General features: G+C 46.8%; 3 protein-coding genes across 8 annotated transcripts in view; 1 reads left to right on the forward strand and 2 right to left on the reverse strand.

Moving 5' to 3' along the window:
* CELF1 (CUGBP Elav-like family member 1) overlaps positions 1-2,799 on the reverse strand; it is an 88,682-nt gene extending 85,883 nt beyond the window's left edge. For all 3 annotated transcript variants that reach the window (XM_032414131.1, XM_032414130.1, XM_032414129.1), the window contains exon 1: positions 2,778-2,799. The gene's annotated coding sequence lies outside the window, so the exon portion shown is untranslated. The remainder of the gene's footprint in view (positions 1-2,777) is intronic.
* A 100-nt stretch (positions 2,800-2,899) lies between these two features.
* PTPMT1 (protein tyrosine phosphatase mitochondrial 1) lies at positions 2,900-12,601 on the forward strand. Of its 2 annotated transcripts, none has more exons than XM_032414144.1 (4): positions 2,900-3,350; positions 3,465-3,545; positions 6,050-6,241; positions 12,411-12,601. In XM_032414144.1, exons 1-4 carry the CDS (start codon positions 2,955-2,957, stop codon positions 12,438-12,440), a joined length of 699 nt encoding a protein of 232 aa, XP_032270035.1. In that variant the 5' UTR covers positions 2,900-2,954; the 3' UTR covers positions 12,441-12,601. The 2 variants fall into 2 exon arrangements, with proteins under 2 accessions (XP_032270035.1, XP_032270034.1); XM_032414143.1 differs by lacking the exon at positions 12,411-12,601 and adding an exon at positions 7,561-8,467 and having other exon boundaries at positions 2,918-3,350.
* KBTBD4 (kelch repeat and BTB domain containing 4) lies at positions 9,039-14,180 on the reverse strand. 3 transcript variants are annotated; one of them, XM_032414141.1, is made up of 4 exons: positions 14,143-14,180; positions 12,610-13,227; positions 11,142-11,248; positions 9,039-10,696 (listed from the first exon to the last, which is right to left on the reverse strand). In XM_032414141.1, exons 2-4 carry the CDS (start codon positions 13,196-13,198, stop codon positions 9,836-9,838), a joined length of 1,557 nt encoding a protein of 518 aa, XP_032270032.1. In that variant the 5' UTR covers positions 13,199-13,227; positions 14,143-14,180; the 3' UTR covers positions 9,039-9,835. The 3 variants fall into 3 exon arrangements, with proteins under 3 accessions (XP_032270032.1, XP_032270031.1, XP_032270033.1); XM_032414140.1 differs by lacking the exon at positions 14,143-14,180 and adding an exon at positions 14,038-14,127; XM_032414142.1 differs by lacking the exon at positions 14,143-14,180 and adding an exon at positions 14,038-14,114 and having other exon boundaries at positions 12,610-13,280.
* Between the last annotated feature and the right edge of the window lie 88 nt (positions 14,181-14,268).

The following is a 14,268-nucleotide window of genomic DNA, read 5'->3' on the forward strand; positions in this document are numbered from 1 at the left end:
CCTGCTGAGCCAGGAGCCCGATGTGGGGCTTGATCCCAGGACTCTGGGATCATGAACTGAGCCGAAGGCAGACGCTTAACCATCTGAGCCACCCAGGTGCCCAAATCTTTTTTTATTTTTTAAATTTTTTTAAGATTTTATTTATTTATTTGACAGAGCGAGATAAAGTGGGAGAGAGAGCACAAGCAGGGGGAGCTGGAGAGGGAGAAGCAGACTCCCCGCTGAGCAGGGAGCCCGATGCGGGGCTCGATCCCAGAACCCTGGGATCACGACCTGAGCTGAAGGCAGACGTTTAACGACAGAGCCACCCAGGTGCCCCTTTATTTTTTATTTTTTAAAGATTTTATTTATTTATTTGACAGAGAGAGAGCACAAGCAAGGGGAGCTGCAGGCAGAGGGAGAGGGAGAAGGAGGCTCCTCGCTGAGCAGGGAGCCTGATGCGGGACTTGATCCCAGGACGCTGGGATCATGACCTGAGCTGAAGGCAGACGCTCAACCGACTGAGCCACCCAGGCGCCCCTAAAATCTTTTTTTAAAAAAAGGAACCTATCCTAATAAAGTAATTCTAAATATGGAAAACAGAAATATAGAAAAAATTTTCATGTTGGACTTATAAAATAATATTTGGAAATATCCTGAATGTCCAATAATAGGAGAATGATCATATTATGGTTTAGTAATTAGGTTCATTCCAAATGGTAAAAACAATGTAATAATATGGAAAGTCCTCATAGCACATTTTGTGAAAAAAAAATGGATATAAAATTTTGTCAACATGATTACAATGATTTAATTTTTTTTTATTTTATTTTTAAGTAATCTCCAAAGCCAACATAGGGCTTGAACTCACAAATCCGAGATCAAGAGTTGCAATGCTCTACCAACTGAGCCAGCCAGGTGCCCCTACAATGTTTTTTTAAAATGGTATACATAGACCACAAAGTGTTATCATATGACCCAACAATTCCACTCTTAGACATCCAAGAGAAATGAAAATGTATGTCCACACCAAAACTTGTATATGAATGTTCACAGCAACATTATTCAAAATAGCCAAAAAGTATAGTCAAATGTCTGTCTACTGATAAATGAGGAAACAAAATGTGATATATCCATACAATGGAATATTATTTGGCAATTAAAAAAAATACAGTACTGGGGTGCCTGGGTGGCTCAGTCGGTTAAGTGTCTGACTCTTGATCTTACCTCAGGTCTTGATCTCAAAGTCGTGAGTTCAAGCCCTGCATTAGGCTCCACGCTGGGTGTGGAGCCTACTTAAATGAATACAGTAGTGACACCTGCTACAAAATGATGAACCGTGAAAACATTATGCTAAGTGAGGGAAGCCAGACACAAAAGACACATATTGTAGGAGTCCATTCACTTGAAATGTCCAGAACAGGCAAATCTATGAGACAAAGTAAATTAGTGGTTGCCTAGGGCTGGGGGATAAGGGGATATGGGATTTTGGGGCGGGGGAATAATGACATGTCCTAAAATCCTTTGTGGTGGGGCACCTGGGTGGGTCAGTTGGTTAAGCATCCCACTCTTGGTTTCGGCTCAGGTGGTGATCTCGGGGTCATGAGATTGAGCCCCGCATCCAGATGTGAGCTCAGGGCAGAGTATGCTGGAGATTTGCTCTCCTTCTGCCCTCCACCCACTCGCACTCTTTCTCTAAAATAAAATTGTGATGACTGCACAACTCTGAATATAATAAAAACCATTGAACTGTACACTTTAAATGGGTGAGCTGTATGGTGTGTGAGTTAGATCTCAAAGTTGTTACAAAAGTTTTCTAGTGGTACACATAGGGAATTGGAGGAAAAAAATGTATCTGAGGTGGTGAAATTATGGGTAATTAAATTCCACTTCACTGTATTTTCCAATTGTTATGAGTATGTATGACTTCTTTTTTCTTAAGTAAACTCTAACCCCAATGTGGAGCTTGAACTCACAACCCCAAGATCAAGAGTTGCATGCTCAGGGCGCCTGGGTGGCTCAGTTGTTAAGCATCTGCCTTCCGCTCAGGTCATGATCCCAGGGTCCTGGGATCTGCTCAGCGGGAAGCCTGCTTCTCCCTCTCCCACTCCCCCTGCTTGTGTTCCCTCTCTCACTGTGTCTCTCTCTGTCAAATAAATAAATAAAATCTTAAAAAAAAAAAAAAAGAGTTGCATGCTCCACCCACTGAGCCAGCCAGGCACCCCAAGTATGTATTACTTCTATAAGGAGAAAAGAAACCTTTTTTAAAAAAGCACCAGGTGCAAATAAATAAATAGCACCAGATGCATGTTCCACTTAAATGTAAATAAGCAGCATCACAACCTTTGCTCTTACCTCTCTGTAGGGTGTGGTTTTTACATTTAAGCTTATTATAATACTTTAATATATTTTCATAATTAGATATTATATTTATATATTGTTTCTTTACACACACACACACACACATATGCTGGGGTTTGGGCAGGAGGAGGGAGCAGATAGGCAGGGTGGGGGAAGGGCCATATCAACCCAGGTGCCCTTCTAGCTCTCTGCCAAGATAGCCCCCCCCAACCCCCACGGCCTAAAAGCTTAAAGCCCCTTCTTCAACTCTCCCCTTCAGGGCTGCCCCTATCACAGAGTCTCTTCCTGGACTGGTCTTTCCTTTGGTGGCGTCCCCCCCCCACCTGGGGTCGCAGCCCCCTCCCTCTAGCCGGGGACTGGGAAGAGTGGCCAGGGCCCGCTTTTCCTCGGCCCGGCCCGGGGCCCGTTTCCACACGCGGGGTCAGAGCCCCCCTCACCTGGGGTCCCAACCCCCTCCGAGAGAGAGGCCGCCGGCCACGGACTGGGGTCCCTGTCTGACACCGGTACAGTCGCAGGCCTCGGGCCCAGGACGCGCCCTCCCACGGCCGGGTCCCACCTGCCGCCCGGGGAATCCCTGGTCCCTCCCCCAGGCCGGCGGCCCCTCCTCCGGAGCCATGGAGCCGGGCCCAGGGGCCCCGGGCTCTTCCGCGGAGCGCCCGGAGGCCGGGCCCGAAGTCTCGGCGCCCGAGGGGCCCGCGCCGACCGCGTCGCCTTCGTGGGAGGCGGCGGGCGACTCGCCGCCCTCGTCCCCGTCGCCCTCGGGGCTCTCCTCGCGGCCGCCGACCTCGAGTCTAGGCGTGGGCAGGTCGCGGCTGCGCCAGGCCGGGTGGGGCGGGATGGCGGCCAGCGCGTTGCTGGAGGCCGGCCTGGCCCGCGTGCTCTTCTACCCGACGCTGCTGTACACCGTGTTCCGCGGAAAAGTGCCGGGCCGGGCGCACCGCGACTGGTACCACCGCATCGACCCCACGGTGGTGCTGGGTGCGCTGCCGCTGCGGAGTATGACGCGCCGGGTGAGCCGCGGCGGGGGAGCCGGGCCGGGAGGCCCGGCCGCGGCGGGACTGGGAGCCGGCGAGAGCCGCCCGCGCCTCGGCGGCCCTTTCTGAGCCCCCTCTTTGCCTCGGCAGCTGGTACAGGACGAGAACGTGCGCGGGGTGATCACCATGAACGAGGAGTATGAGACGCGGTTCCTGTGTAACTCCTCAAAGGTGAGGGGCTGGGAGCGGGGCAGGGACAAGGGCAGGGGCACCCGCCACCCTGGCTGGGCCTACGACAGCGGGGGGGAGGGAGGTCGGGGCAGAGGGAGCTGCAGGTGACTATGCCCCGGAGACACGTGCCCCAGGCTTTTCCGCCTCTTCAGGAGGAGGGTCCGCCCTCTAAGCTTAAATGGCTGTGGCTGGAGGTAGAAACTAATTGTGAAAGAGAAACCGATGTGAAAGGCATTTGAAAGTATAGTTGACAAAGTCTGACTACTCCTTTGTGCACAAATGTATTCTTAATTTCCGTAAATCAAGTCAGTAACCAAATCGAAAGGCAATTTTTCTATGGCTTGCTGATTTCATTCATTCAAAACTTAGCACTATCAAGCACCGCCTTAAGCATTCAAGATGAAGACCCTATACTCTCTAAGAAGAAAAGCCACCCTCCGAGTCCCCAAGTATGTTTAATTTATCATAAAACAACCCCTTGAAAAATTGCATAGGCTTCATTTGGCATTGATTTGAGGGCGTTTTTATTCATATGTTAGCGATAAAGCGGAACTCCAAAGTATTGTCATGAGAGTTCAGACCTAAAACAATTTCCATTAAGTTTCAATACTTGCTTGTGGAACTCTCCACACGGTTATTAGACATTGCGCTATCTTTATGTTGCCCTGGGATGCCTGGGTGGCTTAGTCGGTTAAGCATGGGACTCTTAATTTGGCTCAGGTCATGATCTTAGGTCTTGAGATCAGCCCCACCTCTGGCTCCCTTTTGGATGTGGAGCCTGCTTAAGATTCTCTGTCTCCCTCCCCTCCCCATGTCAAATAAATAAATAACGATGTTGCCCTATCTTTATCGTGTTGACATCTATTAGCACTACACAATCATCTTTCTTGTTTACTGATACAACCTGATGAAGAGGCTATTATTTCAACTGGTAGGTTTTTTTGTAACCTTAGAAATGGACTCACATTTAAAATATATTCATTAGTGATGACATACATTTTTAGGAAATGGATAACAGTTCCTTGGATTTCCCAGAGTACTTTGCTACAAGGCCTCAGGAATTATTAGCCACAATGTTAAATGTTCTTTAGTGTGGTCAGTCCTATGGAGTAAGTCACAAAAAGTCCTTGGGTCTGAGGCACTGACGCTTGTACGATGCACCTATATTATCCAACTAGCCTAGAGAAAACAAATCTCCTCGGCAGTGGTTCTCACATTTTAATAAGCATAAATACTGTCTGGCATTCTTGTTAAAATAGCAGATTCCTAGGTACAACCCCCCAGAAATTCTGACTTAGGAACTTTAGGGTGGGATCCAGGAATCTGAATATTTAGCAAACTCCCGAGGTATTTCTGGCATAATTGATGCAAAGGCCTATGCGGCAAAACTGCTGTTTTGTTAATTTCATGAGCAGTATGAAATACTGACCTTCACTCAGTCATAAAGTCTTTGGTTCCAGCTAAACAGCTCCACTCATTAGCTGGAGCCTATTTGGAGTCTTTTTTTTTTTTTTTTAAGATTTTACTTTTTAAGTAATCTATACCCAAGGTGGGACTTGAATTTACAACCAGATCGTAAGTCGCATGCTCTACCAACTGAGCCAGACAGGTACCACCTTATCTGGAGTCTTACAGGCAAAAAAAAGGGGAAAAGAAAAAAAAAAAGCTTGATATGACAGAGGCCTTATTTCTTCTATCACTTATTCTTTTCTTTTTCTGAAGTGATAATGTACTAACAAAGGTGTTTGTTTATTTTTATTTTTATTTTTTTAAAGATTTTATTTATTTATTTGAGACAGAATGAGAGAGAGAGAGCACATGAGAGGGGGGAGGGTCAGAGGGAGAAGCAGGCTCCCTGCCAAGCAGGGAGCCCGATGCGGGACTCGATCCAGGGACTCCAGGATCATGACCTGAGCCGAAGGCAGTCGCTTAACCAACTGAGCCACCCAGGCGCCCCAGGTAGGTGTTTGTTTTAATTTTAAAATGGTAACTCTATTTTCTGCCATGTACTCTCAAAAAAAAAAGTGGCAAAGAGGGGCGCCTGGGTGGCTCAGTCGTTAAGTGTCTGCCTTCGGCTGAGGTCGTGATCCCAGGGTCCTGGGATCGAGCCCCTCATCAGGCTCCCTGCTTGGTGGGGAGTCTGCTTCTCCCTCGCCCTCTACTGCCACTCTCCCTACTTGCGCCCGCTCTCTTTCTGTCTGTCAAATAAATAAATAAAATCTTAAAAAAAAAAAAAAGATTGAAACACCCAAAGGGTACTTTAGGAACATTTTAAATCTTGAACATAATTCTAATTCAGTAGCACAGCTGTTGTTTGATGAAAGACCCATCATGCAGGTCAGCCATTTTAAAGACATCTCTGTAAGTTTCTTGTTCAAGTATATCCACATTGTAGTAAACCCTAAGCTTCCTTGTTATTTTGCTGTCTCTTGGGAGCGTGTATTCGAACTACTCACGTCAGGCTTTTTTCATTCTCTTTTTTATGCCGGCGGACCTGGTTCCAGGAATGGAGGAACGTAGGAGTCGAGCAGCTGCGCCTCAGCACAGTAGACATGACTGGAGTCCCAACCTTGGCTAACCTCCAGAAAGGAGTCCAGTTTGCTCTCAAGTACCAGGCGCTGGGCCAGTCTGTCTACGTGCACTGTAAGGCTGGGCGCTCCAGAAGTGCCACTATGGTGGCAGCCTATCTGATTCAGGTAGGAAAGGTCTTTCTGGACTGGTCTATTCATAGCATATTTCTAGAACTTCAGTAGCGTGGTCTCCTGGAAGGCCTTGCTGGAAGGAGCCATGTCCCCAATTTCTGGCTGTTGGGAGGTGGAAAGCACCTGAAGTTTGCAGATAGGCTGACCTCTGGCTTTGCCACCTAACAGCTGTGTGACCTTAGGCAAAAGTGGCTTCCCCTCTCTGATCCTCAAACTAAATGTGTCATGAAGCTTGAATGAGAAAGTATGTCAAGCACTGACCTACCTACAACAGGCACTCAAAAAATGAAGTTGCAAAGGATGTTAACACCAGTAAAAGCCTAAAATAAAAGCACTTTTTATAAATAGCACGTCAGGAAATCTAGTACTGTAGACAGTAGTGCTGGTCACTTACAGCTCTGTAGGACTCAAGATTTCTTGAAGTATTTCAGAATAAAGTTCCAGACATTAGCTTCTAGAAACAGAGGATCCAATGGAATTTTGCCTATCCCTTTATGATTGGCAGGTGTGAGGCTTTTAAGAATATGTATAAGCAAATACTCTCTAGTCCATTACTCCCTGTTACACAACTCCCAACTTGACTCATTTTTTGTTACCTGTCTGGCCCCTGTAGAACATTTACTAAGTTATGTGGATAGTTTAAGGAAAAAGGAAATGTAGAGATAACAGGCCTGGCTTTGAGTTACTGTGGACTGGTATGTGATTTAACAGTATTAAAGCTCTGATCATTAGGACTCTATTTACTGGAAATGGGTTCTCAGGAGGATATTTTGGACTTTGTGAGAATTGACCCGGCTGGGCTTGAAATCTGTAGTTTCTTGGTTTTGTAGAGTTCTAAACCAATAGGTATCCTTAGGATACAAAGATAACCCTCTTACTTAAATCTAAAAAGTGCTGTTTTCCTAGCCATGATGACAAGTTGAATAAAAACATCTACCATATACTCTCTCCAGGAAACATAACCAACTGCCCAGCTCCCAGAGGACATCTAATAGGCCTTCGCAGGCTTGAATTAGGATCTCAGCTTTGCATGTTCAACTTTCTTTTTCCAGGGTTTGGCATAGCAAGAATTAGGTAGAAAGATTGACTTGTCCGCTCAGCCTATTGCAAAGTATTGTGGGACTGGTTGACTGAGGGGGTTATAGTACCCCCCCATTTATAATATATGGGGCATGTTTTTTAATGCCCCCCCCCCCCAAAATGAAGTTTTTAAAATAATGAAATTCTGAGAGTCCATTAGCACCTGTTATTAGGTCAAGGACACCTTAACACCTGCTCCTTTCTTTCTCTGATTTCCCAATCCTGTACTTCAGGTGTACAACTGGAGTCCAGAGGAGGCTATAAGAGCCATCACCAAGATCCGGTCACACATCCACATCAGATCTGGCCAGTTGGAAGTTCTCAAAGAGTTCCACAAGGAGATTACTGCAGGGGCAGCAAAGGATAAGACTGGTCACACATCACAGACGTGAAATACACAGATTAGAAAGAACTCAAGACAACTCTGCTTGCTATAGAATCAAATAGTTTTAACAGGACCAAGGGGGATTAAGCCCAGACTTGACATAGCAGAAATGTGCTGAGTAATGGATAATTTTGCTCCTTTTGTCTTGTTTCACTTTCCTGAAGTAACACTGTTGTATGCCTAGAGAGATTTAGTGTGGCTTCAATTCACTGGCTACGGGGATATGGGATGAGGGTCCTTGTTTTCTCGAAGAGGGTCAAAGAAATCTATTGTGTATCTGACGCTGTGCCTAATGATATTTAGCACGACTCAAAAACATTTAACACTGGGAAAAGAGGAGAAATACTCAGCTCAGACTCTTTGCCACTGTCAGACCCCAATTCACAGGCCCCATGGGGCTCTCCTCCCCTTTTGGAGCAGTGATCCTGTATGTAGAAAAGGAAGTACAGGATCTAGTCAGTATTGTGGCAAGTATGTAATCCATTTACCTTAGGGAATCACTCCTTCAGAATTCAAAACAGACACACATATCCCTTCCAAAACTTTTATTTGTATGAACACTTCCTAGCTCTTGGCTTACCTTAGTGCTTTTAAAAGAGTAAAGACCTTATATATTTAAATTTGAAAAAAGTTTCTGCTATTAATCAGAAATAATACTTTCTACTTCTTTCTGGGTTACTCCTTGGAGTAAGCCAGAAATAAAACCAAACTGTTGGGCGCCTGGGTGGCTCAGTCAGTTAAGCACCTGCCTTCGGCTAAGGTCATGATCCCAGAGTCCTGGGATCAAGTCCTGCATCAGGCTCCCTGCTCCTCGGGCAGTCTGCTTCTCCCTCTGCCCCTCCCCCCACTCGTTCTCTCTCTCTCTCTCAAATAAATAAAATCTTACCCCCCCCCAAAAAAAACCCAACAAAGTGTTCACTGGGTATCTAACCCAAAGATACAAATGTCGTGATCTGAAGGGGTACCTGCACCCCAATGTTTATAGCACCAATGTCCACAATAGCCGAACTATGGAAAGAGCCCAGATGTCCACTGACTGATGAATGGATAAAGATGTGGTATATATATACAATGGAATATTACACAGCCATCAGAAAATGAAATCTTGCCATTTGCAATAACGTGGGTAGAACTAGAGGGTATTATGCTAAGCGAAATAAGTCAATCAGAGAAAGACAATTATCATAGGATCTCACTGATATGTGGAATTTAAGAAACAAGGCAGAGTATCATAGAGGAAAAGAGGACAAAATGAAACAAGACGAAAACAGAGGGAGACAAACCATAAGAGACTCTTAATCTTAGGAAACAAACTGAGGCTTGGTGGAGGGGAGGGGGTGGGGGGATGGGGTGGCTGGGTGATGGACATTGGGGAGGGTATGTGTTGTGGTGAGCACTGGGTGTTGTGTAAGACTGATGAATCACAGAGCTGTACCCCTGAAACAAAAAATACAGTCTAAAGAAAAATTAAAAATAAATAAATAAATAGCATGTATACTGAGGGAAAAAAGAAAAAAAAAAACCGCAAAAAACCCAAACCAACAAACAAAAAAAACCCCAAAGTGTTCATTTCCTGACAGGTGAGAAAACATGAGATGCAGTGTCCTGAATTCTAGAGTTGGTGCTTGCTGGTGAAGGACACCTTCAGCTTAGACCATTCTCCCAACCAAAGCCTGAAGGAAAACTCTAACACCTAATTCTTTATGGGAAAATTACCAACTAGCCACTCTGCAGGCTATAAAAAAAAGGAAGATGGGGGCATCTTTCCTTCTGTCCTGGATCAGAGGTGCCTCTACTTAACATTGATCAGGGAATGAGAGGCGGCTGTGCCTACGGTCTGAGAATGGCTTACTCGGAGCCATCTGCAGTGAGGCACAGGATTACCAGAGGACAGCAGAGGGCCGGCTGGCCTCCTCTTGGAGCAGCCAGCTGAGCAGCATCGGTCTAAAAAGCCCCAAATGGAACACCCCTATGGGTTCAGGAAGGACTGAGGTGCTGCCCTTTCTAACATGTGCCAAAAAAATAACATAGTACTCTGATCAGGGCCCCAGGGACTTTGAATTCGGATGGATAGGTGCCGGAAAATGGGAGGGCAAAAGTCAGCTGCTCTTCCCCCCACAGCCTTAGGCCAACACAAACTGCAAATTAGTAAGTAGCACCTTAATGCCTCTGGTGACAGTTACAGCTGAAGTGGCAGGATCAAGCTTGTAGGTGTTGGCATCCCCCTTTTTATATCGGTCCCGAAAAACATAGATGCTCCCGTTACAGCTGGCAATCTTCCAGAGGGATGGGGCAGAGCTCCAGGCCTCAGGAAGGCAAAGCCGGGTAAAGCTGTCTAGCAGGGGATTGTAGCACACCAGGGAGTCCCCTTCAGCCACGATGAACACCAGATCCTTATGCACAGCTGCGTGCATGCGACCTGCGAAGGGCAGAACATAGGGCTTCACATGGCATTTGTCTGTCTCTGTGTCAAAGCACTGGATGAGTCGGGAAGGTTTGGTAAAGAAGTCCAGGTCATTCTCTTCCCCCCCGAGTAAGTAGATGATCCCGTTAAGGTTGGCACCAGCGGCCCCTGACACAGCCACCTCTAGCTGGGTTGTCTCTGTCCAGACGTTATCACCTACCCGATAATAGATAACTGCATTGGAGAGGGTATCCTGCAGTGTCTTGCCACCCAGTGAATATATAGCATCTTTCCCGGGCACAGACACAAGGGTGTGCTGGAGCCGGTCCCGGGGCAAAGGTGCACACCATTCCCAGTCCACAGTGGCATTGTTGCACTTCCACATGCGCCGTGGGATGGACCCTCCCACCACGTATAAGTCTCCACCATGCTTACAGGCTGCAGTGATCTGGTGGCACAAGCTGTTTTGGCCACTTACACTGATGGAGTCATCTTCTGCACAGTGTAAGGACACAGCCAACGAGTGGGTACGAGATGACTCTTTCCCGATCAGGTAAATGTGCACATTCTCCCCGATCTCCTATTGGCAAAATTAAAATCATAGATGACATCTATCAGTTCTAGGCTAAGGCTCAGCTGAGACGCCTACCCTTAAGGTTCTGGACCACACACTTGTATCCTGCTCTAACCTACTTCCCTCGAGTTACTGTGTGCCATTCTGACTGTCCTCCAGTCACTTTCTTTCAGACATTTTATGCTGGGGCAGAGAATCTGTTGCTCTCATCCCGAGCTGGTGCTTTAGAAAAAAAGGTGCTTAGGATTAATGCAATGGTAAAAGTAGTTCTCTCAAGGAACTTTGTGGAGCTCAGAGGCTGGTGGTTTCTGGGCTCACGCACACATCCTCTTCCCCAGTTCTTAACTTTGAGCCAGAGATGACTCATTAACCAGCTAACAATGAGGCCAGACCAATAGCTGGAATGCATAGATATTATGGTGTCCCAACCCTAAAGAGAAATCTGCCTTACCTTCAAGCTAGTTCTCAGTGACTCTGCAAAAGCCTCTCTTTCTTCTTTATTGAAATTGATCCAGGCTTCTATTGCCTCTGTTGGGTTCTGGGAACATGGAACTCCGTCTGTGGGAGTTAGAGGAAAGACAGAGTCAATGGCAATCCAACAATCCAAAAGGGAAATTTAAAGCCAGTGTGAATCACTTTGTTGGACTATCACTGTGTGTGTGTGTGTGTGTGTGTGTAAGAAATTAACCTAAATTGCATACCTCACTTGCAGGGTCAGGATTGTTTTTTGTTTTGTTTGTTTTTTAAAGATTTATTTACTGGGCACCTGTGTGGTTCAGTTGGTTTAGCATCTGACTCTTGGTCTGGGCTCAAGTCATGATCTCATGGTCGTGGGATCAAGCCCCGTATGGGGCTCTCTGCTCAGTGCAGAGTCTGCTTCAGATTCTTTCTCCCTCTCCCTCTGCCCCTTCCCACTTGCACCCTCATGCAGTGGCACTCTCTTTCTAAAATAAATAAATAAAATCTTAAAACGTTTTTATTTATTTGAGAGAGAGAGAGCACGCATGAGCGGGGGGAGGGGGGCAACGGGAGAGGGAGAGAGAATCTCAAGCAGATCTTTGCTGAGTGCAGAGCCCCACACGAGGCTTGATCCCACAACACAAACACCAGGACCTGAGCTGAATCCAAGAGAGCAAGGCTCACCGACTGAGTCACCCAGGCGTCCCCAGGGTCAGGATTGTTACCTTAAGTCGGCCCATCACTTAAAATGTTTGTTATGTAAATATCTTGACTCATCATCAATTTACTTAGGTAACCAGTCCCACAGGTACAAGCAAAGTGCAGGATAGATGAGAACATTTATACACAAAACAGCTCCTCACTACCTTTTGGTTTGTTTTTTTTTTTTTATTCAATACTTGTATATAGTTGACCCTTAAAAAACAGGGGTTTGAAATGTGTGGGTACACTTATATGTGGATTTTTTTCAATAAATGTAGTACAGTATTGCAAATGTATTTTCTCTTCCTTATGATTTTTCTAATAACATTTTTTCTCTAGTTTTATCGTAAGAACACAGTACATAATACAACATACAAAATACATGTTAATTGATTGCTTATGTTATCGATAATGCTTCCGGTCAACAGCAGGGTATTTGTGAAGTTTGGGGGGGAGTCAAAATTATACATGGATTTTGACCGTGCAGAGGTCGCAGTCCTCATCCCCACATTGTTCAAGGGTTAACTGTATATCACAAAGTACTCCTTTTATTTTCCAGGGTTCTTGCTCTGGAAAGGACTGCCTATGACAGCAGCTAAATCTCACCTCAATCTCTCAAAAGGGATCTAAATTCTTACCAGGAATAATAATGTAAATTAATACCAGGAAGCCTGAAGATTCCTTTCTCCTGAACTAGAAGCTCCACTAAACATCATACCCAAGTAGTTGAGTATGATGTGCCCCCTCCCTCAACTTACCCGAGATGATATCAGTGAGTAGATGGTGGGGCAGGTGGAGAAATTCCTCTGTGCTCTGCAGCTGGGCCAGGTGGGCCTTGGCACAGTGTTTGGCAGCAGTGTAGAGCTCAGGATCACTGTGCCTATCTGCCAGCCACATCACCTGAAGGCAGTTCCCCACCTGCACTGTGCGGGCCAAAAACCGAGAACATTCCTCAAAGAGAGATGTCAGCTGATACATATCTGACACCTCATAAATTTCCTGCAGCTCTTCAGCTCGAAGTTTCACGGTCCCATGGTAGATGTAATCAACCAGGAGCTGGAAAACAGATTCGCTGACATCCTGCAGTACAATCACTCGGTTGTGAGCCTCCTTCAGGTTGGAAGTGAACATGGACCGGAAAAAGCAGCTCTGAGCTGAGAGGACCAGCCTGTGGAGCTGAAACTCCCGGCCTTCCACTGAAATGGTGACATCAGCAAAGAGCTCTTCCTCCAGACACAGTTTCATGATGCCCTGAGCCACACGGCCAGAGTGTGACCTATCTTTGAAAGTGTAGTTCACAAAGTAGTTTTCATCCATGGATGCTCCAGGCTCCTCTGGTGATTCCATGGTAGCCAACTTTTCTCTCTGCCAGCTGTCTGCAAAGCAACACCACCCTGAGTAATGGGGAATCCAGAGTCTTTGAATCCAACTGTTCAATTCAGGGAGGGAGAAGATAAAAGTGACAGCAAAGTAGGCGGAGATTGACCTTAGTCCTAATGACCTCTCGGAAGCTCTCCTTCAACCAAAGCTGAGTTCATTCTGCAGTGCACTCCATCCCTAATGAAATCAATAAAATTTCCTACTCTGGGTGTTTCCCTAAGAAAACAGAATATTCCTTTCCATGATGTAACAAAAGGCTTGGTATTTAGGCCAACACGTGAAAGCAAGGCGCTGGATGAAGCCTATGATCTTAAGCCTGGCAAAAAGCCTTACTAACCAAATGACTATTGGGCACAAAACTAGTGAGGCTCTGGGCAGCAGAACCCGACAAAATAGACCCCCACGTTCTTGTGGACAAGGTCCCTCTTCCCCCGCGCATGGAGTTCAGACCTTCCAAAATGAGGCTTGGCCTGGGACATCTGTTAGCCCCACATTTTCTCTTTTCTGCTTCTCTCCTGCACTTCCCTGCTCGCCCTAAAGACTCCCCAGGACTCCGTCCCAGAACGCGAGACGAAGCCCAGCCGTCCTCAGCCCGGTTCAAGAGTAGGCCCAGCGCCTTGAGTCGCCTAGGAAACGGTCGCTAGGGAAACCGTTCTTCTCTCCCCCTCTCCCCAACACCCCGCCCCCGGCTCCTCTCCACGCCCCCTCCCGGCGCCCGCCGGCCCCAGTCAAAAGCTTAGCTCGGGGGGCGGGGGAGGGGAGTGGAATGTGGAACCCAGAACCCCGGCCCCTTCCCCTTCTCTCACCCGTCCGGTTCTTTAGGGTCCTCGCCTTCTCTCCAGCCTCTGCTACACCAAACTAGGGCCACGTTCACCTCACGGTTTGCCCACCTGTCTACCTCAGTTTCTCACCTGCCTACCCTTTTATTCTGAAGCCCGAAATCCGGAACCTCTGCTTTCGGCCCCGCGTCCGCCCGGAAGAAAAATTGGACGTACACTTCCGCTTCCGGTCCGTGCCCTTGGGGCTCCGTGTCCTGT

The sequence above is a fragment of the Phoca vitulina genome, unplaced genomic scaffold (assembly GCF_004348235.1).
Source record: "Phoca vitulina isolate PV1807 unplaced genomic scaffold, GSC_HSeal_1.0 scaffold16, whole genome shotgun sequence".
NCBI classification, from domain to species: Eukaryota; Metazoa; Chordata; class Mammalia; order Carnivora; family Phocidae; genus Phoca; species Phoca vitulina.